The sequence below is a fragment of the Tupaia chinensis genome, unplaced genomic scaffold (assembly GCF_000334495.1).
Source record: "Tupaia chinensis unplaced genomic scaffold, TupChi_1.0 Scaffold000355_1, whole genome shotgun sequence".
Classification (NCBI taxonomy): Eukaryota; Metazoa; Chordata; class Mammalia; order Scandentia; family Tupaiidae; genus Tupaia; species Tupaia belangeri.
Window position 1 is genome coordinate 15,244,413 of NW_006159850.1, and position 25,255 is coordinate 15,269,667.

General features: G+C 40.3%; 1 protein-coding gene across 2 annotated transcripts in view; it reads right to left on the reverse strand.

Moving 5' to 3' along the window:
- Nucleotides 1-184: 184 nt before the first annotated feature.
- The window catches only part of AP1G1 (adaptor related protein complex 1 subunit gamma 1), a 91,657-nt gene continuing 66,586 nt past the window's right edge, over nucleotides 185-25,255 (reverse strand). For both annotated transcript variants that reach the window (XM_027773522.1, XM_027773521.1), the window contains 10 exons: nucleotides 22,362-22,484; nucleotides 22,098-22,187; nucleotides 20,923-21,050; nucleotides 17,803-17,907; nucleotides 16,895-17,036; nucleotides 16,575-16,701; nucleotides 8,517-8,624; nucleotides 8,240-8,400; nucleotides 4,693-4,791; nucleotides 185-1,496 (listed from right to left, as the gene is read on the reverse strand). In XM_027773522.1, coding sequence (XP_027629323.1) covers nucleotides 1,395-1,496; nucleotides 4,693-4,791; nucleotides 8,240-8,400; nucleotides 8,517-8,624; nucleotides 16,575-16,701; nucleotides 16,895-17,036; nucleotides 17,803-17,907; nucleotides 20,923-21,050; nucleotides 22,098-22,187; nucleotides 22,362-22,484 — 1,185 coding nt within the window. In that variant the 3' untranslated portion in view covers nucleotides 185-1,394. The remainder of the gene's footprint in view (nucleotides 1,497-4,692; nucleotides 4,792-8,239; nucleotides 8,401-8,516; nucleotides 8,625-16,574; nucleotides 16,702-16,894; nucleotides 17,037-17,802; nucleotides 17,908-20,922; nucleotides 21,051-22,097; nucleotides 22,188-22,361; nucleotides 22,485-25,255) is intronic.

Below are 25,255 nucleotides of genomic sequence, written 5' to 3' on the forward strand. Positions count from 1 at the left end.
CACTAGTTTAAAAAGCTCAAGTGTTTGATGCAGTTACTCATGAAACTGGTCTCTTTCAAGAGACCCATTTCTCAGACTCAGGAAAAGACATTCCTACCCTATGGTGTCCATAGACTTCCTCTGACATGGGGGCAAGAAGCTACAAGGCTTCATCCCAACACCATAAAGTACAATATAGGAAAGATTTCTTTAACCGTGTGGTCTTTATTTCAGTGCCAGTGTTACAGATACAACACAATGTTCCAGTTAGAAGAAGGAATTCAAACGGAATGCCAAGGTCCAAGCCAGGCTCAGGAAATAAAAAAGGGAGGTTGGAGTAATGGATAAGATGACTCCAAAATGCTCCAGGATGAGTCTGAAACTCACTCTTCCTATGTGCAAAGGTGCTTTTATTAAGGAGTCGGATCTTTAAAACTGGGGAACTCTTCTTTCCACCCATTTACCACAGTTCAAACAGGCAAGTTACAGGCTTAGGAAGAAACTTTAAAATCTGTGGTGGGAACAGGGTTATTAATAACTACCAATTTATCTTTTAGAAGGTGTCCCCTTTATACCTTCAAGGGGATCGATTTGGAAAATCAGGGAGAGGATTCATGACTACAGCTAAAGAATGGAGAGAAAGGGGAGCTGGAAGAGCCTTGGAAGTTTCTATTACAAATAGAGCACCATATCCTTCATGCCAAATCTCAACAAAAACTCTTTTTAACTGCATCTTCTGTCCAGTGTTTACAAATAACCTCTTCAAAGTCTGACCAGTTCTTGGTAACAAACATACATACATGTGTGTGTCTGTGTGTATACAGCAATGCACAGAAAAGGCTACCAGGAGCCTAATGCCTCTTTCAAACATTGGGAAACCAGTAGAAAAAGGCAGGGCTCCCTAATGTCCACTGTTACATTTCCATTCCAAATGCCAGATGTAAAAGCGCCTGAAGATGGGAACTCAGCTAGTGAGGAATAAATACCCCACCTTGCCCAGTCCACAGAGAAACAACAGTAGAAAGAAGGGGCAACTCTTGGCTGCAGAGACGGGGTGAGTGTTTTCTTGCCATGAATTCCAGTCCTCTCCTCCAGACCAGCTGCTTATTTCCTCAAGAGCCCAGGGAATGTTGATTCTGGCTGTAAATGTAGGAGGGGTGGAGAAGTGCGGAAAAGGGAGAAGAGGAAGAGTGCAAAGTAGCCTCCAAAAGCAGCCAGCCTCGACAGTGGAGGAGAGGACATTAGTCTTTACCAATGCATCAAGGTCAGCAATAACTTTAGGAAAATCCTCCTCAACAGTTCTCTTCAGCTCCTCATGCCCATGGTACAGTTGGGGGGGACTTGCCAGCAATCACAACCTCCTTCCCAGAGTTCCTTTGATTGAGTGGGGTAAGAATGAGTATGGTGCCAGACCCTCATTGCCAGGACTGAGGGGGAAAGTTGTTCACTTCTGCTAGATCTTGCATTGCTGAGCCCTTGTGATTATACGTGAGCTTGATCCGCATTCGCAGCTGTTGCTGTAAGAGGAAAGAGAGTCACAAGTTTATCTTGAAATAAAACCTTCCCAGTCTGGCTCACAAAAAGACTTCTAATCTTTAAGGTAAAAAAATTACCTTAGAGCAAATATGTCTCTTAAAAATGACACACCAGGGAGCTGGACAATGGCAGAGAGGTAAAATGCCATGATCTGCAAGGCTGAATGATATTGGAAGGTTCTGGGTTCACATACAGAGATCTCCCTGGTATACGGGGTTCACATACAGAGACCGCTATGAGTACACCAGGCATGAGGGTACCCATGATTTTGCACTGGCTGAAACTGGGGATGGGTAATGGCATGAAGACCCTATTTAGGGTGCTATTTCTGTGTGTGTATGTCTCCCTCTCTCACACATAGAAAAAATAAACTAAAAAAAAAAAAGCATGCATCTATACAAAACAAAACTATTAAAATGAGGGGCCATTTCCATATCCTGTTGGTTAAGGAAGCGAAATCCAACATGGACAACTTGGTTCAAGGCTCAGCCCAGGCAGCTTGAAAAACACGTGTGTGCCCCAGATCCTGAAAGAACGGAAAAATGGAAGAAAAGGGAGAGATGGAAGAAAGCACCTAAAGAAGGGTGCTTTTGGGAACCAGCAGTTAGCGTAATGGCTATGTTGCTGGACTCCCACGTAGTCGACCGTGGTTCGCGTCCCGGATCCGGTGGCTTAAAACTCACGCCGGGCACGTGTGTGTGCATGCCCAAGATCCCGAGAGGAGAATGGAGAAGGGATTGCGGCATGACCATCCCCCCTGGGGGTGATTTCTCGCTTTCTGTCTCTACATCTCTCTGTCTGTCTGGTGAGCGCACACGCCCTAGAGCGAAAATCTCTCAAATAAAAAAAAAAAAAAGAAGGGTTCTTTCTCTGTTTCTCTGGCAAATGTACACGCCTTCAGGTAACTGAAAAAAAAAAAAATCAAAATGACACACATGTGTGACCAGCAGATGGTGTAATGGTTACCTTGCTGGACTCTCACACAGTCAACCATGTTTCAAGTCCTGGACGCAGTACCTTGAAAATCACACCGGGCGCGTGTGCATGCATGCCCAAGATCCTAAGGGAAGAATGGAGGAGAAAGATTTGCAGCATGGTCATCCCCCTAGGGGGTGATTTATTGCTTTCTATTTCTCAGGAAGCGTATGTACCCTACCCTATAGCCAAAATCTTTCTTACAATTAAAAAAAAAAAAAAAAAAACACAACGGAGGAGGGGGCCAGCAGGTGGCGTGGTGGTTAAGGGGGCTGGACTCCCACATGGCTGACTATGGTTCAAATCCTGGACCTGGTGGACTGCTTTCTCACTTCCCCTCTTCTCTGGCCCTCTCTGGTCAAATTAAAATAAATAAATAAATTCTTAAAAAGAAAAAAAAAAAAAAGGACACACAGACAAACAAAAATCACCAAGTGTTCTTTGAGCCTAGAAACCAACATGGCACAGTTAAATAGAGAAGGGACATTTCCAGAATACAGAGTTGGCTTCAATCCTAGAAATGCATTAAAAGGGACAGAACTATTTGGAAACATTTTCCCAGTAATATTTGCTGAGTACTTTTGAAAAAATTCAATTCATGTATCTAAGTCTCTATAAAAATGAGGTAAACACACACACTCACCCTATATTCTACATTAAGATAGACTGTTGCTTTATCTGTGAATCCTACAGTAAATATGAACATAAATTTCTATGTTTTCCCAAAGTATAAAAAGGGAAAAACGTTAATTCACAGGTTAACAGCAGTAATTTTAAGAGAATTAAATGTTGTTGTATTTTAATTTGCTAGAGGGCACATATGCTTGCCAAGGAGAGATGGTACAGGGTCGGAGGGTATGAGAAAGCATTCCCCATGGGGGATGGCCATGCCACATTCTTTTCTCTTGCACTTCTCCTTTGGAGATTCTGGGCACAAAAGGACATACAGCTGGTGTGTTTTTCAAGCCACCAGGTCCAGAACTCAAACCATGCAGTCAGCCATATGGGATCCAGTCTCCTAAACCACCACACCACCAGCTAGCCCCAAGAACTCAATTATTAAGCACTCTCTACTGTACGTGGCAGATTTCAAATATTAATGTACTAAGAAAATTTGTATTCGTCTTTCAGATGGTCAAAGGAATTTGCTTGTACTATAGGCAGATTCTCAAAATACAGTGAATAGCAAAGTGTTACAAGAAGAAATTATACTAAAGACTTTCCAAGGTAAAAAGATTCTTTGAACCATTTTTAAACCTTTTTGAAAACCTGTGACTTGATCACTATTAGATCACCTATTCCCTTAAGATAATATAATAAAAATACTGATTGGGGCCAGCAGGTGGTGTGGTGGATAAAGGCGCTGGATTCCCACATGGCCAACTGTGGTTTGGGTCCTGGACCTGGCGGCTTGCTTTCTCACTTTCCCTTTCTCTCTCTGATCAAATTTAAAAAATAATAACAACAAATGGAATTAAATAAATAAATAAATTCTTTAAAAAAATACTGCTTAACCTAAGTTTCTAAAGCTCTCATTTGGCTACTTTAAATACTTATTTTTTATTTTAATTTTACGTATTTATCTATTTTAATTTAATCAGAGAGGGACAGACTGAGAGACAGAGAGAGAGAGGAAAAAAGTGAGAAAGCAAGCCATCATATCCAGGACTTGAACCACAGTTGGCCATGTGGGAGTTCAGTGCCCTCACCCATTATGCCACCTGCTGGCCCATCATTTGGCTACTTTAAAATGCCTCTGTTTTTTTATTTCCCCTTAAGAATTATATTATTATTTCATTGTATTTATTATTGACCAGAGACAGAGAGAAAGAGAGAGAGAGAGATTAGGGGAAAGTGAGAAAGCAAGCCATTATGTCCGGGACTCAGCTTGCTCTTACCTCAGATTTCAATTAGTGTATAAGTTAAAATGTCTAAAATTTCCACCACTCCCCCCAAAAACTAGACCTTTACTCTTCTAAATAGAGAATTTCAAGTTGCATTTTAATCAGATGCCATTAAGCCATTCGATGTTTCTGGGCTCTGGTTATTATCTATGAAAGAACAAGGAACTTAAATGAGGCATCTCTATAGATCTCTCCTCTGGCTTTGAGGCAGAAAAACCCAGAGAAATCAAACAGGATTTTATTTCAGGAAATACGCTTAAATCTTGCTCAGATAATTGGCGTCAAGTGTGCTACTCACCTTCTGTGGGTTCAGGACTTTAATGACCTGTGTGATGGTCCCTGTGTTAAATGCTGGGACAATGCTGCTGCTGGGAGACAGGAGCTGCAGCTGGAACGTCTAGGGAGGAACAAAGGCACTCTTCAGAAACAGGGACAAACAACACTGTCAGAGAGGCCAACGCAGAAAAGGTCAGGCACATGGGTAATGGTTCAAGTAACAGATCTACCTACTACTAAGTTCTGCCTACTGTTCATTTTCCAGGCATTAGTAATTCATAGCACGAGGGACTGGCTGTCACTCATGGTATTTGATCATGAAAACTAGCAGAGAGCCAGACTCCTTTTTTCTTTGGCAGGAAAAAAAATTAGCCTACCACTTTTCAAAAGGTGACCAATTCTCATTCTGGCATATTCACTTAATAGTAACCGATCAACCATGCAAGTTAAAAAAAAAAAAAAAAATAAGGTTCCTGTGGGTTAAAAAAGATCCAGAAAAATACTAGAAGAAAACTCTTTCCAAAAATAGTAAACCAGCAAACCAGTCACCAACTACAGATCTTTATGCTTTTGCATAACCGGATGACAGAGACCCAGAGACTTGAACTTCTGTTTTCTAAATCTGAAGTAAGTCAAGGCCTATACCTACATGACAGAGGTGAAGAAAAGGCTTGGAAAAATATGTAGTGTTAATATATAAGTGGAGGACATCATGTTTACACTATTACGGCTACAAGGTCCTAACAGAGAAAGCACATGCAGAAGTAGCCCATAGACAGAAGACCGAAATAATTTGTTCAGTGCTGGCTTTGTTAATTTATGGAAATGAGAGATGAAATTGCTTTAAGCAAGTAAGATAAACTATATACTATGTTCTTCTTCTATATGTTAGGATTTTTAAAAATCTTTCCTGGAAGGGAACCAGTAGTTAGCATAATGGCTATGTCGCTGGAATCCCACGTAGTCGACTGTGGTTCGCGTCCCGGACCCGGTGGCTTAAAACTCATGCCAGGCGCGTGTGTGTGCATGCCCAAGATCCCGAGAGGAGAATGGAGGAGAAGGGATTGCGGCGTGACCATCCCCCCTGGGGGGTGATTTCTTGCTTTCTGTCTTTCTGTCTCTCTCTGTCTGTCTGGCAAACGCACGTGCCCTATAGCGAAAACCTCTCCAAAAAAAAAACTTTCCTGGAAGTAAATTAATCTTCTAAAATATTTATGAGAGGGAGAAAGAGAAGGAAAGAGAGAAACAGAGAGGGAAAAAAGAATAGTCTTCTCTAAGGACAAGATTTATAAGAGTGAATATTCAATCTAAAGACAAAAATTTATTATACTGGTCTTACTCATAATTCTATTACAAAGATAAACTATGTAGCTAAAATATAATTCATCACTACTCTATTTCATTAAATGTAAGATAATGAAAGAAATTTTTATTGAAATTCACACCATTATTTTATGAGTCACTGAGAAAGAAAACAGACTCCTCATTAAACTATGACAAGGTATCAATTTTAAAATGCACCCCAATTCCAAAGATATTAAAAAGTGAAAATATGGGGGCTGGCAGGGGGCATGGTGGTTAAGGGTGCTGGACTCCCACATGGTTGACTCTGGTTTGAGTTCTGGATCTGGCAGCTAACTTTTGCTCTCTCTCTCTCTCTCTCACTTTCTCACTCTGTCCCTCTCAGGTCAAATTAAAATTAATTAATTAATTATTTTTAAAAAGATAGAAAGTGTCCTCCAATGCATGCCCCAAATCCTAGGCCTGTGAAAAAACAGGCCCAGCAGATGGTAGGGAAGTTAAAGTAGCTGAATCCCATGTGGCCAACTATGCAGTTTGAGTTCTGGACCTGGTGCCTTGAAAAACACACCAAGTGTATGTATGTGTGTGACCAAAATTCTGAGAGAAGAATGGAGAAGGGACTATGGAATGTTCATCCCCCTGAAGGGGTGCTTTTTCACTTTTCCTCTCTCTGTCTGTCTCTAGTGAGCACAACTGCCCTGTAGCAAATTGAGAAAAAAAATAAACTTAAAAAAAAAAGGTTTATTGAAACAGAGCCACTCTCATTCATTTAAATATGTGAACAGCTACTTCTGCAAAAATGAATAGCAAAAGTGACCATAGTGCTAAAGTGTTATCTAATCTTTTATAACTCCTCAGTCTAAATTTTTTTTTATTCAAAACTCTTCCTTATTCAAAAATGGACATATGGACTAGCCCCACAACTTGAAGTCTAAGGGTGCTCGATCCCACATGGCCAATTGCAGGTCAAATCCCAGCCCAGATGGCTTGAAAACAAAAAACACCAGGAGAGGGGGACTAGCAGGTGGCATAAGGATATGTTGCTGGACTCTCATGTAGTCGACTGCGGTTCGAGTCCCGGACCTGGTGGCTTAAAATCATACCAGGCACGTGCGCATGCATGCCCAAGATACCAAGAGAAGAATGGAGGAGAAGGGACTGTGGTGTGGCCATCCTTGGGGTGTGATTTCTCACTTTCTGTCTCTCTCTGTCTTTCTGGCGAGCACATGTGCTAAAGAAAAAACCTATCATTAAAAAAAAAAAAAAAAAAATCCACCAGGAGAGGAACTGGCAGATGGGCACAATGTAGTTGACCACACTTTGAATACTGGACATAAGGGCTTGGACCTCACACCGGGTGCATGTGTGTGCATGCCCAAAATCTCGAGAGGAGAATGGAGAAGGCATTCCTGAGTAGCCATCCCCTTGGAGGGGTGATTTCTCACTTTCTATCTCTCTGTCTTTCCAGCAAGCATATGCGCCCTACGGTAAAAACGTCTCTAAAGAAAAGAAAAGAAAAACATACCAGGAGAATGTGTGTGTATGTCCAAAATCCTGATAAGATGAAGAAACAGAAAAGGAATTGCAGCATGACCATGCCCCACTGGGAGGTGTTCCTTTCTCTTTACCTCTCTCTGGTGAGTGCACATGCCTTCCAGCAATTAAAAAATAATTATTAATGTGGCCAACAGGTGGCATGGTGGTTAAGGGCCCTGGACTCTTACATAGCCAATCACAATTTGAGTCCTAGACCTGGTGGTTGGCTTTCTCACTTTTCCTCTCTCTCTCACTCTGTTCCTCTCTGGTCAATTTGAAATAAATACTAAATAAAATAATCTTTTTAAAAAATCATTTAAAAAACTAGACATAACAGAGCCCAGCTGTGGTAGTGCACAGGTAGTACAACTGTGGGAGACTGGAGGCTGCATGGGAGACCCAGGTTTGAGTCCTAGGTCAACCTGAATACACTGGGTATGTATGTGACCCTAGGTAATTGAGCAGGAAGCTCATGATATAGCAAGAACCTGTTGAAAAGATATTTTTCTCCCTTTCTCTTACTTTTGCTCATAAAGGGGGAAAAAAAAGAACATTAAGTACTACTTGAATTAAGACGAGATATAAACAAAGGATTTATAGAAAGGAATAGTTTGAATTAAATCTGCAAATCGAATTTAATCTCTTAATGTTAAAATATCCTTAACCAAATACATGAAAACAATCAGCCAATTTTTAATCAAAGGACAAACACAAAGAATACATTACAGTACCTTTGGTACTGCAGCCTGGAAAACAAAGTCTGTCATATCTAGCTCCGTGCTGTTAGAGGCCTGTATCGTTATCACTGTGACACTGGGGTTGGTGTTTGACCGTTCAAAGGTGAATTCTATCTTCAAGCCATTCTTACTGTATGCTGTGATGGAGGGGATGCCTGGGAAAATACAAGAAAATCAGTCCTTTTATAATCAGCCTAATGCTTCCTTTCCTCAATAACCACCTCTCGTCGCTCGTTGCTCCAAGGGAGGATGGTAACAACAGTAAGCATACCTGCAGCGATGTCATTAAAGAGAGGCTGTGACGAAAGCCCATCCAACAAGAAGGGGGGCTGGGATATCTGTGGGACTGAGGCAGGAGCGGGAGCAGCAGCTGGAGCACCTAAAGGAAATAGTCCAAAGGAAGGTCAAATTTAGTAAGCATAATAAAACTCACCAACAAAATAAAGAAGAAAATGATGATCTCAGTTAGTAAAGGATTCGTTAAGCAAGATGCGAAAAGCATAGATCATAAAGATAAAGCACTCAAAATCAAGTACTTCAAAATGAGGAACTTCTGTTCATTAAAAAGTACTATTAGAAAAAAATAAAAAGGGAGGTGACAGGTAGGGAAAATGTTACACAATAACAGAAGTGTAAGTACCCAGCACTATAAATATCTTCTAAAAATCAGTAAGACAAAGATAACCCAATTAAAAATTGATAAGATATATGAACAAGCAACTACAGAAAAAGGGAACCTTAAATAAAACTTCAAGAAAATAAAGAAATAAAAAATGGTTCCTCAGGGGCAAACGGAGGTGTGGTTGTTAAGCACTGGACTCCCATATGGCCAACTGTGGTTCAAGTCCTAGATTCAGCGGCTTGAAAATCACACCAGGTCCGTGTGTGCGCATGCCCAAAATCCTAAGAGAAGAACAGAAGAGAAGGGACTGTGGTGTGACCATCCCCTCCTCACTTTCCCTCTCACTGTTTCTCTCTGTCTCTCATAAGCAGACACATATACCTGATAGGAAACACAATACAGATAAAGAAGGAAGGAAGGATGAATCTCGATCTTGCCAATAATGAGATATTATTTTACATCCATCAGAATGATAAAAATTTCAACGTCTGATAATATCAGATATTGGTAAGAATATGGAGCAACGAGGACTTTTAGACTCTGCTGTAGGAATGTAAACTATAGAAACTTGCAAACTAGAGAATAGCTTGCCAATAGTAGAGGTGAATAGCAGTGTATGCTTAAACTAAGGTTCTTCAAGCTGACACTAATGACATTTTAGGCTAAATCATTGTTGGAGGGAGCTACTCTGTGTACTAGAGATGTTTGGCAACATTCCTGGCATCTGTGCATTAGATGATAGTAGCATCCTCCCAGTTAGGATGATCAAAATACCTTCAGACACTGCCAACCCCCAGAGGGCAGAATCTAATTCTGTTGAGAACCACTGCCTTTCTTAGGAATGCTCTTCATTATTCTTATTTACATCACACAGGGAGATGAGCACATACAAAATATGTTCATAGCAAGATAATTTCTAATGGTGAAATACTGGAAACAACCAAAATGCCCATCATCAGGATAACAGATAAGTAAAATTATGGTACACTGACACAGTAAAATACTGCGTAAGAGTTAAAAAGAAATATGAATTAATTAAATCTACACTCAAAATGGATTACTCTAAAACATGTTAGCAAAAAAGCAGGGCGCAAAAAAGAAGCCATTCAGATACCATTTCTAAAAGGGTAAAAATTGGCAATACTAAACACACACTGATCAAATCAAGTATTGATGATACCACACACTGACTGCATTGAGAAATGCACTATAATGGTAAACACCAAGGTTAAACACTGTTTTAGAACAGATAGCAGTTATGAAATTAAGAGGAAATGGCATGAGAGGGAAATGCTGAGGAAACATCAACTCTCTTAATAATATATAAGAAACTAGGTAGACTGAGGTATCTACTGAATTTTGTACTTGAATGTTAAATACTGCATAGTAACACACACACACACACACACACACACACACACATCCCCTGGGAGAAGCAGTATAGAGTGGATGGGGAGAAGAAATCACCAGGTTACTACTTTTATTTTATCTTTACAAATAAGATCAAATTGAGGATCATACAATAGCAGGCAAGGACTGAGAGGAATCAAGATTTTAAAGAAAATTAAAGAAAATGGTCAGGTCTCTAACCTAGTAGTTAAGAGAGTCAGCTCCCACATAGTTAACTGTGGTTTCAATCCCAGCACCAATAGCTTGAAAAATATGCCAGGCATTTGTGCATGTATGCCCAAAACCTTGACAGGATAAAGAAATGGAAGAGAAGGGATTGTAGTGTGACCCTACCCCATTGGGAGGTGTTTTCTTCCCTCTCCCTGTCTCTCACTCTGGCCAATGCACATACCCTCTGGCAATTAAAACTTTAAAATAAACAAACAAAAAAGATTATAAAGAAAATTCAGGAAAAAAAGGGAGAATGTATTTTATATTTAGATTTTCAACTATTAATGAAATTAACTAAACATATGCCACTTTAAAAAGAAACAAGAGGGAACCAGCAGTTAGCCTAATGGCTATGGCGCTGGACTCCCACGTAGTCGACCACGGTTCGTGTCCCGGACCTGGTGGCTTAAAACTCACGCCAGGCGCGTGTGTGTGCGTGCCCAAGATCCCGAGAGATTCATGGGGAAGGGATTGCGGCGTGACCATCCCCTCTGAGGGGTGATTTCTCTCTTTCTGTCTCTATGTCTCTCTCTGTCTGTCTGGCGAGCGCATGCGCAGTATAGCAAAAACCTAAAATAAAGAAATGGAATAAATTAAAAAGAAAGAAACAAGAGGGCCGGGCACTGGCATGGTGGTTAAATGTGCTGGACTCACACACGGCCAAATGAGGTTCAAGTCCCGGACCTGACAGCTTGCTTTCTCACTTTCCCTCTCTGGTCACGGCTGACTGAAGTTCAAGTCCCGGACCTGACAGCTTGCTTTCTCACTTTCCCTCTCTGGTCAAATTAAAATTAAATAGATAAATAAAGTTAAATAAAATAATTCTTTAAAAATAAATACATAGATAGATAGAAACAACACAGGGGCCAGCAGGTGGTATAGTAGTTATAGTCCTAGACTCCCACATGGCCGACTGCAGGTGAGGTCCTGGACCCAGCAGCTTAAAACTCCAACTGGACACATGTGCTTGCCCCAAATCCCAGGAGAATGGAGGAGAGGGAGGGAGTTGTGCCACAGAAGGTGATTTGTTACATTCCTTCTTACTGTCTGTAGTTAGTGCATGCACCTTATGGCAAAACCTTTAAAAAAAAAAAATCAACACAATGAAATAAAGAAAGACTGGAACACACACACACACACACATATTTTTAAGGTTTTTGCCATAGGCTATGTGTGTTCCAGAAAAACAGAGAATGGGAAAGTGAGAAATCATCCACCGGGGTGGGGTGAGGGTGTCATCCTACAGTCTCCTCCAGCCTCCCAGGATTTGGGGCACTCAAAATGCACATGCACCAGGTGTAACTTTCTAGTCACTGTGTCCAGTTTTTGAACGGTAGTCGACCATGTGGGAGTCTAGTGCCTAACTACTGTGTAACTTACTGGCCCCTGGAGTTTATTTTTTTAAAATGAATTAAAAGGGACTACCAGGTTGGCATGGTGGTTAAGGCACTGACTCCCACATGGTTGAACATAGTTTGAATCCCAGACCTGGTGGCTTGCTGTCTCACTTTCTCTCTTTCTGGTAGCAGCTTTAATAGCAAACTATATAATAATAATAATTTTTTAAAAATCCAAATTATAAAAAAGGAAAGAAAAATCTAGGCTTTTAAATAATTTATCTTTTTTTTTTTAAGACTTTTAATACAGAGCATGTGCACTCACTGAAAAGAGACAGACAGAGGGAAAGTGAAAAAGTCATCCCCCAGAGTGGATGGCCACACCACAATTCCTTCTCCTCCATTCTCCTCTTGCATTCCATATGAATTTTCTTCTTCTTCTTTTTTTTTTAAAGGTTTTTGCCACAGGGTGTGTGAGCTACCAGGGAGAGACAGAGACAGTAAGAGAGAAAGTAAGCAATCACCACTCCACCCCAGGTGGATGGCCATACTGCAATCCCCTTCTCCTTCATTCTCCACCTAAGATTTTGGGCATGCACACCTACGTGCCTAGCCGCCGAGTCTGAGACTTGATTCACAGTTGGCCAAGTGAGATTCAGAGCTTTAACAATCACACCACCTGCTGGCCCTTACCATTCTGCTTTTCAACTAACACTAGAAAAACAAAAAAGAACAAAACCAAAATGAAACATTAAGACCCCACAGTAAATGTATTAAGAATACAACAAAAATGTTCGAAAAGGAAATGCATCTATAATACAAATATGTAAATTCAATGTGATTGAAAAAATAAAAATCAACAAAAGAGTAGGACCAACTTTCACCTGGCAGGAAATTAAAAAATAATAGTGTCAGCAGGTAGCATGGTGCTTAAGGCACAGGATGACATGCGGTCAACTACGTAGTTTGAGTCCTGGATGGAACAGCTTGAAAAACATGCCAAGTGTGTGTGCATGTATGCCTAAAATTCTGAGAGAATGGAGAAGAAGGAATTGCAGTATGCCCATCTCCCTAGGGGGAGATCTACCTATCTCTCTCCAGTAGGCCCACATACCTTATGGCAAAAACCTAAGAAAAAAACAAACAGGATAATATAGAAAGATTATAACTTATATGGTGAAACTGGTGGTCCTATAAGTTGAAAAAGAGGTAAATAATATTTACCAAGTTCTTACTATGTGTAGTGCACTGAGTGGATCAGTAGTTCTCACAAATAGCCTTATTAATTACTTTTATATTAATCACATTAAGAAAGATTATGGAACATAGTCTAAGAAAGTAATCCAAGGTGAGGACAAATAGATGTAAGGATATTTGTTGAGGCAACTAAATAAGAAAAATCTAGAAATAAAATTTGTAACAGTAAGGAACTGAGTAAATGATAATACAAAATTATTATGAAAACTATGTGCTAACATGAAAATACAATGATCAGTGAAGCATATACTATGTTTTAATTATGAAGTTGTTTTTGCTTTTCAAGTTACCCAGTATAGCTTTAGCATATGAGGATGTGAAATTGACAACTTATAAATGATTCAAAAGTACATGCATGACAAGGGGCCGGCAGGTGGCATGGTAGTTAAGGGTGCTGGACTCCTACGTGGCCAACTGTGGTTTGAATCCTAGACCTGGAAGCTTGCTTTCTCACTTTCTCACTCTCTCTATCCCTCTCTGATAAAATTAAAACTAATTAATCAAATAAGTAAAATAATTCTTAAAAAAAAAAAAAGGACATGAGGGACCAGCAGTTAGCGTAATGGCTATGTCGCTGAACTCCCATTGTAGCCGACTGCGGTTCGAGTCCTGGACCTGGTGGCTTAAACTCACGCTGGGCGCGTGTGCATGTGTGCCTAAGATCCTGAGAAGAGAAGATTGCGGCGTGGCCATGCCCCCTTGGGGAGTGATTTCTTGCTTTCTACCTGTCTGTCTCTGTCTTTCTGGAGAGTGCACGTGCCCAATAGCAAAAACCTCTCAAAAAAAAAAAGTACATGACAAATAATATTAGGCCATTGGAAAAGTCATGAAGCATTTTTTCTGTTTTTCTATTCAAAATACATCATGACTTTTCTGATGACCCAATATTTTGAAATTTGGTTAAGACACAGTCATAAATCATAAGCCCTGGGGGGCCTGCTATATTAAGAAAAAATCATTTAGTATGTGATTGTGAATCTCACTGATGATCAACCACCCTTATCCTAAGGCTGTTTTATACTCAAAGTCATATATGCTGAAACTCTCCACTATACTTTGAATAAGACACTAACTTTTCAGCTATGCTCTACATTGCAGTTTAGGACAGACATTATTCAGTACAACAATATTTCTGGGCTCATGAGTTCATACTGTCATTGAACATATCAACTGCAAATGTCTACTACATATATATGAAGATAAGAAAAAATATTCCCAGATGAAAATTATGTTTGAATATTATAATTATGGATGATTTTTCTCCTTCAGTTTTTTTTAAAGATTTATATATTTAATTTTATTTATTATTTTATTTTGTTATTTTGCTATAGGACACATGTGCTCACCAGAGAGAGAGAAAAAGAGAGAAAGCAAGCTGCCTGGTCTAGGACTCAACCATGTTCAGTGATGTGGGAGTTCAGAGCCTTAAGCACTACACCACCTACTGTCCCACATTCAGCTATTTTAAAATAGAAAAGGTGGAACCACTAGATGGCATAATGGTTACATCACTGGACTCTCAAGTGGCCAACCGTGGTTCAAGTCCCAGATCCGGCAGCTTAAAAGGCACACTGGAAGCTTGTGCATGCATGCCCAAAATCCCAAGAGGAGAATGGAGAGAGAACTGCAACGTGGCTACCACCCCCCTCGCCCGGGTTTTTAACTTTCTATCTCTCTGGCGAGTGCATGCACACTATAGCAAAAATCTCTCCCCAAAAAAAGTAAATAAATAAGGAAGGGTATGCGGGGGAAGGAGGAAAAAAGGTATAGGTAGTAAGTTAACAACTCTCCACAAAAGGCCATTAACTACTTAAAACTTATAATGAGTAGAAAGAAACTTAGAAAAAGTCCTATCTTGGGACAGTAATTAAAAAGTAGGGGTGGAACAGCAGTTAGTGTAATGGCTATGTTGCTGGACTCCCATGTAGTCCACTGCGATTCGCATCCCGGACCTGGTGGCTTAAACTCACGTCAGTGCGTGTGCGTGCGTGCCCAAGATCCTGAGAGAAGAATGGAGGAGAAGGGATTGCGGGGTGGCCATCCCCCTGGGGAGTGATTTCTCACTTTCTGTCTCTCTGTCTGGTGAGCGCATGCGTCCTATAGCAAAAACCTCTTTAAAAAAAAAAGTAGGGGTAGGGACCAGTAGTTGACATAATGGCTATGTCACTGGACTCCCATGTAGTCGACCATGGTTCAAATTCTGGACCCGGTGGCTTAAACTCATGCCAGCCATGTGTGTGCCCAAGATACCAAGAGAAGAGTGGAGGAGAAAGGATTGTGTGGCCCTTCCCCCAGAGGGTGATTTCTCGCTTTCTCTCTCTCTGTCTCCCTCTGTCTTTCTAGCAAGCGCACGCGCCCTATAGCAAAAACCTTCCCAAAAATAAAAAATAAAAAGTAAGGGTAACTTGGGATATATTCTTTTTGAATCTGAAAGAGACAGTTTCTTCTTAAGAATTATTTATTTAATTCCATTTTGTTTTTGTTTTTGTTCTTAATTTGACCAGGGAGAGAGAGAAAGAGAACATAAGATAGCAGGTCCAAGACTTGAATCATGATTGGCCATGGGAGAATCGAGTGCTCTTAACCGCCATGCCACCTGCAGGCCCTGAGACAGTTTCTTCTATCTTAAAATATCATGAATAATTTATTTGCCTCAAATTGAAAATTAGCCTTTGAGGAGTACCTACAAATTATCTTTAAAGCATTAGCATGCAACTTATATCCCAGATGTTAAGATTCTATTCTTGGGGCTGGTACATGGCATGGTGTTTAAGGCACTGGAGTCCTACATGGGCAACCACACTTTGAGTTCCAGATCGGGTGGCTTGCTTTCTCACTTCCTCTCTTCTTCTCTGTTTCTCTCTGGTCAAATTAAAATAATAATAAATAAAATTAAATAATTCTTTTAAAAAGGGAGACCAGCAGATGGTCGCTTTCTATCTCTCTGCCTCCCTCTGTCTTTCTAGCAAGCGCACGCGCCCTATAACAAAAACCTCTCCAAAAATAAAAAATAAAAGTAGGGGAAACTTGGGATATATTCCTTTTGAGTCTGAAATAGACAGTTTCTTTTTCTTAAGAATTATTTATTTAATTCCATGGTTGCAATGGTTGTGTCCCTGGACTCCCACATAGTTGACTGCAGTTCAAGTCCCGGACTAAGTGGCTTAAAACTCATGCCAGGCACATGTGCGTGTGTGCCCAAAAGCCCAAGAGGAGAATGAAGGAGAAGGGATTGTGGCGTGGTCATTCCCCCGGGGGTGATTTTTCACTTTCTGTCTGTCTCTGTCTTCCTGGGGAGCGTACATGCCCTTAGCAAAAATCTCTAAATAAATAAGTAAAAAAATAACAATTAAAAAAAAAAAAGATTCTATTCTTACTGCTCAACCGCTCTCTTATCTTCAATTCACGCATATAAAAAGTCTATGGACAGTGTAGTTTTTCTCCACAGTCCCTATCCCTATCTAAGCATCAGATGGCTCCGGTCTGGCCTCACCTGTAAGGTTGATGTCTCCCAGCAAATCAAGAAGTTCTCCACCAGCAGAAGCTGGTTTGCTTGTAGGTGCAGTTGGAATAACAGGTGTTATGTCATTTCCTCCCAACAAATCCAATAAATCATTGGCCTAAACAAGGAAATAACACCTCTATTCATTAGTTACTAGTCTAATAACCATCTATGCAAAGTTCTTTCAATTCTTAAAAATAAGGAAGGGAATCAGCAACCAGTCTAGAAACATTAAAGGGAACCTGCTAAGAAATAAGCTATAAGGGACTACAAGATCATCAGGAGCCCCAGGTAAGCAAGTGAAAGGCTACCTGGCTGGTGGGCTGTGGGCCAGAGGGTGGTGGTTTGGTCTCTAGTGGAGCAGGTTCTGTCTCTCCATTTGTCTGTACAATCTCAGTAGGGCCATTTGTGGTCACTTTTTCCATGACAGGCATTCTTTCAAGGAGGGCAGACCTAGAAGAATCTGAAGTGGTTAAATTCTAGGCAGTTAACCTAGATTCCCTACCAAAAACAATCACTATTAATACGCTCAAGTCAAACATAGAGGGCCATCTCCCCCACTCCCCTCCCAACACACGAGTTAAAATAGAAGGTGGATTATAGACTACATGACCTAAATTCCTGGCTGGATTAAGGCCAGGCAAGAAATCTTGAATGAACATACTGTCCATCTAAAATCCCAAAGCATATATTTCAGCAGTAGAGAGATTAGGATGAAACAAAAGTAAACCAATAGGTATTAAGAGTCTCTAAACAAAACGATGCTACGCAAAAGAAAAAAAATAGAAAATGAAGCAAACTTTCCATACCAAAAAAGGAATAGGATAGAATGAAAGAACAGTTCATTTCTTTCCCTTTCATTTTTAATGAGAGAGACATAGGTATTTTTGATAGGGTCTTGCCACACTGCAATCCTCCTGCCCAACCTCTTGGTTAGCTAGGATTATAAACCACACTGCCAGGCCCAGCATGTCTAGGTTGGTTCAAACCTAGGCCTACCATGTGGCTCCAGCGTGGCCATCCCACCCATGCCACTGTGCCTGGACCATTTATTTCTTTAGAGGCTATGCAGAACAGATGGACAAACAGAAGGAATTAGAACTAAACACGGCTGTGAGGTCCAGTTAATAAAGCACAAAAAATGAGTCTACTTTATGGAGAATAACAATTAATTCAAGAAGCCCAGAGGCATATTTACTGCTTAGTTTCTTTTGCTCACCTCATGTGGTCGTACTTCTTAAAAAGTGCATTATATTCTACTGCCCTCTGCTGGAGTTCCACATCAATGCTGCTTCCATAGATAGAAACCACTTTCTTAATTCGGCTATAGGAAAAAAATGACAAAATCAAATACCCCAAAGAAAATTAATAAACAACAGAATATTTATTTCCTAGGGTCAGCAAGTGGCATGGTGGCTAAGGTGCTGGACTTCCACATGGCCTACTGCTGTTTTAAACCTGGACCTCATGGCTTACTTTCCCACTTTCCCTCTCTCGATCTGTCTCTCTCTTTGGTCAAAGTGAAGAAGGAGGAGGAGAAGGAGGAAGAAGGGGGGAGGGGGGAGGAAGAAGGGGAAGAAGGGGGGAGGAGGGGGAAGAAGGGAGAGGAGGAGAAGGAAGAGGAAGAAGAAGAATTAAGTTAGTAAGTAATTCTTTAAAAAAATACAATTTATTTATTTAAAGTTTTCTATAGAATACGTGTGCTCACCAATGAGAAACAGAGAAAGTGGGAAAGCAACCTCTTGGGGAAGATGATCATGCCACACTCCCTTCTCCATTCTACTTTCAGGATTTGGGGCACACATGCACATGTGTCTAGCTTGTTTTTAAAGCCGATAGGTCCAGGATTCAAAGGTGCAGTCGACTCTACGGTATCCAGCTGCCTTAACCACCATGCCACATGACTGGCCCAAACAACAGAGTATTTAAACTGCAGTTTTCTGGTTAAAATTCTGAAATTCTCATCTGAAACAAACAGCAGCAATCCAGCTTGCCATCAGATGCAAAGACAATAGCTTACCACTGGTTCCTCCACCAGCTCACCTTCACAGCAGCCCCTCCTGCCCCCTTCAGCATCCAGATGTGCCTGACTTCTCCAATTCCCTTGCAAGCTCTGACTTGTCCAATCATGCCAATGCATCAGTAAGGGTGATTAGTGCTTTTCTCTCATTCTCCAACTCCCCCTTTTAGACTTCATTTTCTTAAACTTCCACATAATTGTGAAAGGTCTTATTCCTGTGATAAATCCTTTATTGCATTATAAATTTAAGAATTTAATCCAAGGGAAAAAATGTGAAGCAGAAAAACTAAAAGAACTAAGATTGCCTTAAATATACTGAGCTGGGGGCCAGCAGGTGGCATGGTGGTTGGGGACACTAAACTCCCATATGGCTGATCACGGTTTAAGTCCTGGACCTGGCAGCTTGTTTTCTCATTTTCCCACTGTCTCTCTGGTCAAATTACACAAAAGTAATAATAATAATAATAATGATAAATGAAGTTAAAGATAATTCTTAAAATCAATAAATATATATGCTGAGCTAAAAAACTGACCTAAAAATAGACTTTTATTCAAAATAACAAAGAGGGGACAGCAGGTGGCATGGTGAAGGTGCTGGACTCCCATATGGCTGACCAAGGTTTGAGCGCCAGACCTGGCGGCTTGCTTTCTCTTTCTCTTTTTCTCTTTCTCTGTCTCTCTCTGGTAAGCACACATGCCATATAGCAAAATTTAAAAAATAATTAAATTACATACATTTTAAAAGTTAAAAAAAATAGCAAAGAGTAGAATTTAAAGATTGAATCACCAAAATACTTATGATTTTATTCTCATTCAGACACCTCAAAATATTATAATAAACCAAAACAACTTCTCTAGTTAAAAAAAAAAGCATAAAAATCCAATTTTTTTTTTTCAAAGAAAGATTTTTGCTATAGGGTGCCCGTGTTTACTAAAGAGACAGAAAGAAAGCAAGAAACCACCCCCCAGGAGGGATAGCCACGCCGCAATCCCTTGTCCTCATCTCCTTTCAGGATTTTGGGCATACACGCTCATGCACACGTACACGCACCCAGCGTGAATTTTAAGCCACTAGGTTTAGGGCTTGAACTGAGGTCAACTATGTGGGAGTCCAGCAATGTAACCATTATACCACCTGCTGGTTCCCCAAAATCTATTTTTTAAAAGATTTATTTATTTAATTACATTTGTTATTGTTATGATTTTTCAATTTGACCAGACAGAGACAGAGAAAAGGAAAGCAAGAAAGTCAGTAGGTCCAGGACTCAAACTGCGGTCAGCCATGTGTTAATCCAGCGCATTTAACCACCACACCAACCTGCTGGCCCCCAAATCCTTTTTTTTTTTTTTTTTTTGAGAGAGATTTTTGCTATAGGGCGCAGGCGCTTGCACATGCACGCGTGCACTATGCATTGTCTCTCTCACACAGAGACAGAAAGTGAGAGGTCACTCCCCAGGGGGATGGTCACATCACAATCCCTTCTCTTCCATTCTCCTCTCAGGATCTTGGGCATGTGCCCAGCATTAAGTTTTAAGCTGCCGGGTCTAGGACTCAAACCACAGTTGACTACATGGGAGTCCAGCAATGTAACCATTAGGCCATCTGCTGGTCCCCAAAATCCAATTTTTTAAAAAAAGAATTATTTAATGCTATTTGTTATTATTATTTATTGATTTATTTTAATTTGACAAAGGAGAGACAGAGAGAGAGGGAAAAGGAAAGCCACAGGTCCTGGACTCAAATTGTGGTCAGCCACACATAAATCTAGTACCTTAACCACCATGCCAACTGCTGGCCCCCTGAAATCCAATGTTTTAAAAATGCACAGAAGTATTTAATTTTTTCTTTATTTATGATAGAATGCCCTCATGAAAGAGAGAGACCTCTCTGCAGGGTCATGTCATTCTGGATCCCCTTTCTCCAGTACTTCAGCCTGTCAGGTCTTTGACACTTGCATGTATGCCCAATGTGTTTTCATGGCTGACCAGGCCAAGGATTTGAACAATTGCCATGTGGAATCCAGCTTCTCTTAAGCAGCACATGACTACTACATCACAAAGCTGGCCCCAGAAATTTGATTACAAAAACATTAACTTTTTAGCTTCAAAAAGTCTATGGTGGAGTGGGGCAATAAGAGGGAACAAAGCACAGATGAACTACGGATTAACCTCGGCTAGATCATTGTGATTGTGAGAACAAAGTAAATGCCAATTCCTTTTTATTCACTCTATTTTTGTCTGTATTTGAAATTTTCCATGATAAAAAGTTATTTAAAATTACAGAACAACCTATTTACATTATTTTTTCTAAATACTCACTTTACAGTACACGTGAATCGAGTAGAAAGCTTCATAATGGCAGTGAGAGCATAACCTCGTGTCACAGAGGTGCTCATATTAGAGATTAGGACACTTTCTAAAATATCCAACACTTCATCCTCTGTTACCTGAGGGGGAAAAAAAGACCACATAAAACAAATGGTAACAGTGCACCTCTAACTCAAATATCAAGTCATAGGCTACCACCAGAAAGGTAATTCTACAATTATGAAATCCTCTAACATAACCTGTGCTCTGAAAAGGTAAATGTCTAAGCCAGTTCAACCAAAAGTAAATAGGTAAAAGGTAAAAAGAGTGGAAAACGGCCACGGGGGGCCAGGACCGAGAGGCATATAAGAGTTTTAAGAGGTGGCAGGACAGAAAGAAAGGAACAAGATACAGAAGTTCAAGTGCTGGCTCAACAACTTTCCCTAAATCCAGTCTTAATAAACAAGGGGAACATGGACACATGTCTCATTTCTCTTTTTAAAGAATTAGTTTATCTAACTTTATTTATTTATTTATTTATTTTCATTTGACCAGAGAGGGACAAAGTGTGAGAGAGGGAAAGTGAGAAAGAAAGCCACCAAGTCTGGGACTTGGACTACGGTCAGCCATGTGGGAGTAAAGCGCCTTTAACCTCCACATCACCTGCCAGCCCTGCATTTCTTTTTCCTTTTTTAAAGGACATGCCTTAGGGCATGTGCATTCACCAGAGTCAGAGACACTGAGAGGGAAAGTGAGAAATCACCCACCAGGGGAGACGGTCACACCATAATCTCTTCTCCTCCAATCTCCTCCCGGGATCTTGGGCATACACACACATGCACCCTGCGTGATTTTCAAGCCACTGGTTCTGGAACTCGAACTATGATGGGCCATGTGGGAGTCCAGCAATGTAACCACTATGCCATCTACTGGCCCCATCTCTTATTTCTTATTTATTAGTCAGGGGGTAAGAGAAACAATTCAGTCTGCTAGGGCAAGGAGTAGGGACTAAAGTAGCCTAAAAATCATACAATGGCCCAAAAAGTTACAGGTAAAAAATGTAAGGTTTCCTAAACCAATTTTAAACTTCTTTTAAAAGTTTTAAGGAGTCAACCTGAACTCTCCTACCATCCTATAAGCAAAAGCACTATTTTTTCTACTCCTTAACCAAGAAGGACAAAGAATACCTGAATAGGCTCTTCCTCCTCACACTGGCCAGATACAAGAAGATCACCATATTCACCTATACACCATGCAGCTACTTGTACCAAAGGTTGCTGTCAAAAGAAAATTGCCATTTATCAAGGACTTTAATCATGCATTCCAAAGATGCTTGAATAAATCATACTAATCATAAGGGTCAAAACAGAATACATCTAAAGTAGTAGGAAAAAACTTATCAGGAGAATGAGGGGTAACTTTCCTAAAAGAAAGGTAAATAAAGTACTTACTTGAGAATAATCACCAAGAATTGCTTTGTACAAGCGCTGGACAGTATAGGCATGCATCTCCACGCTATTGGTTATTAACTGGATCAAATTGGGGACAGCATCATCTCGAACGTAACTTCCTGCCTAAAAGGAAATGGACACAATTACCCCGAGAAACACACGGTGGTGATAACAAGCTTTAGCTATTACTATTGTTCTTAAAAAGAGACTACAACAAAACTTGGACAATAAACTTAGTTCCAATTCTTAAGTTAAGTAGCACAGACTTGAAAGACTTACATATATTAAGTTTTTAAAACATTTTATCAAAAATAAAGAATCTACAGGACTAGCAGTTAGTGTAATGGCTATGTCACTGAACTCCCATGTAATCGACTACGGTTCGAGTCCTGGACCTGGTGGCTTAAACTCAAGCCAGGCACGTGTACATGCATGCCCAAGATCCCATGAGGAGAATGGAGGAGAAGGGATTGTGGCGTGGCCATCCTCCTGGGAGGTGATTTCTCGCTTACTATCTCTCTGTCTTTCTCTGTCTTCCTGGTGTGCGCACGCGCCCTATAGCAAAAAACTCTCAAAAAAGAAAAATTAAAATAATTCTTAAAAAAAAAAAAAATCTCTTAAAAAAAGACATTTACATTTTTCCCTAACCACAGAAAACAGAGGATATCTTTAAAAGAGAAAGTATCAGGGCCAGCAGGTGGGATGGTGGTTAAGGCACTGGACTCCCATCCCACGTGGTCGGTCGTGGTTAGAGTCCTGGACCTGGAGGCTTGAAAATCATGCCGGGCACCAGATGCCTGGGCTTGCCTGCTCAAAATCCCAGTAGAATGGAGGAGGAAGAATTGAGGCATGACCATCCCCCCTGGGGAGTGCTTTCTCACTTTCCATCTTTCTGTTTCTTTGTCTCTCTGGACAGCGCCTACGACAAAAACCTTAAAAAAAAAAAAAAAAGAGAGAGAGAGAGAAAGCATCAGCATGACTAATTGACATTTATAGACTACTTCATCCCAATTCCACAATCGAAAAATACACAATCTACTCAAACTCACATCGAACCAAGAGGCCACATTTGGAACATTAAAAATATCATCAAATTTAAAAGAATAGAAATCATAGAAGGGGGACCAGCAGTTAGTGTAATGGCTATGTCGCTGAAGTCCCATACAGTCGACCACACTTCAAGTCACAGACCCGGTGGCTTAAACTCACACCGGGTGTGTGTGCATGTGTGCCCAAGATCCCAAGAGGAGAATGAAGAAGAAGGGATTGTGGCATGGCCATCCCCCCAGAGGGTGATTTCTTGCTTTCTGTCTCTCTGTCTTTCTGGCGAGCACACACGCCCTATAGCAAAAACCTCTTGAAAAAAAAAAGACATCATAGAAGGTATGTTCTTAGATCACAACTGGAATAGCCTAGAAAAAAGGCAGCATCAAGGCTGGCAGGTGGTGTGGTGGTTGAAGGCGCTGGACTCCTGGCACAGTTTGAGTCCTGGACCTGGCAGTTTGCTTTCTCACTCCTCCTCCCACCCTCTCACTCTGTCCCTCTCTGGTCAAATTAAAAATAAATAAATTACATAAAGTTAAATAATTCTTAAAAAAAAAATAAAAAGACAGTATCAAAATCCCCAAATCACAGGAGATTAACAACACACTTCTAACTAAAACATGAGTCAAAGACAACACTGCAAGAAGAGAAAATTATACATAAACAGCTCTCATGCATCTAGATGCAAAAATCCTCAACAAGATATTAGCTAATCAAAACTAACAATGTAAAGAAAGAATTATGTACCACAAAAGTCACTTCATATACCGGGCGTGTGTGCGTGCGTGCCCAAGATCCCGAGAGGAGAATGGAGGAGAAGGGATTGCGGCGTGACCATCCCCCCTGGGGGGTGATTTCTCGCTTTCTGTCTCTATGTCTCTCTCTGTCTGTCTGGCGAGCACACGCGCCCTACAGTGAAAATCTCTCAAAAAAAAAAAAAATCATATAAGCCAGCACATCAACATGCTACAGAAGACATATTATATGCTCATAATAAAAGAATACAAATCAACTGAAAAAGTGAAAAGTAGGAGCTTTTACAAAAATGGTTTTAAATTTTGATAAATGTTTTCCTTTAGAATCTCTCATTTTTTCTCTTCTTTTGGGTTTCAAAAACACAAAGAAGTACCTTGATTCATCATGTCTTTTGTAAGATTATAATTTTCCACATTACTAATCACATTTATTAACTTTTAAACTTACACAGAATTAATTTATTGTAGGTAAACTAGAAAACTAGTATGTCCCAGACAAAATTTGACAGCAACCAATACACATAAATCTAATTTCAATGGTATCATTCCCTCCTACAGATGTTTCATAATTTACTTAACCTATTCTCATCTGAGGATTAGTTGTCTCAAGTTTTCCCCTAGTACAAACAAGATTGGTTTGAACACTTAGTATACATATTTCTATGTACTTGTCCTTTTATTTTTCCAAGCTAAAATGCTAAAAACTGAATTACTGAATCAAAAAGTATAACCCAAGATTTTTGCTACATACTACCCAACCGTACTCTGAAAATGTGGTACCATTTTATATCCCCATAAAGTGAAGAGTAATTCATTTCTCTGTTTTTTTTAACCAACAATTAGGAATTAGATTTGATCCCTAATCCAACCTAAAGGCTAGTCATGGGGGCATGCACCCGTAATACCAGTGACTCAGGGAGGCTGAGGCAGAAGTATCAGAAAATCAAGGCAAGACCCTGTCTGACAAAGAGCCAGGTGTGGTGGCATGTGCCTACTACAGTCCCAGCAGGGAGAATAAAGCAGGAGGATCATGGGATCATGACACTAAGAATTGTCTAAAAAAAAAAAAAAAAAAAAAAAGGCACGAAATGAGAA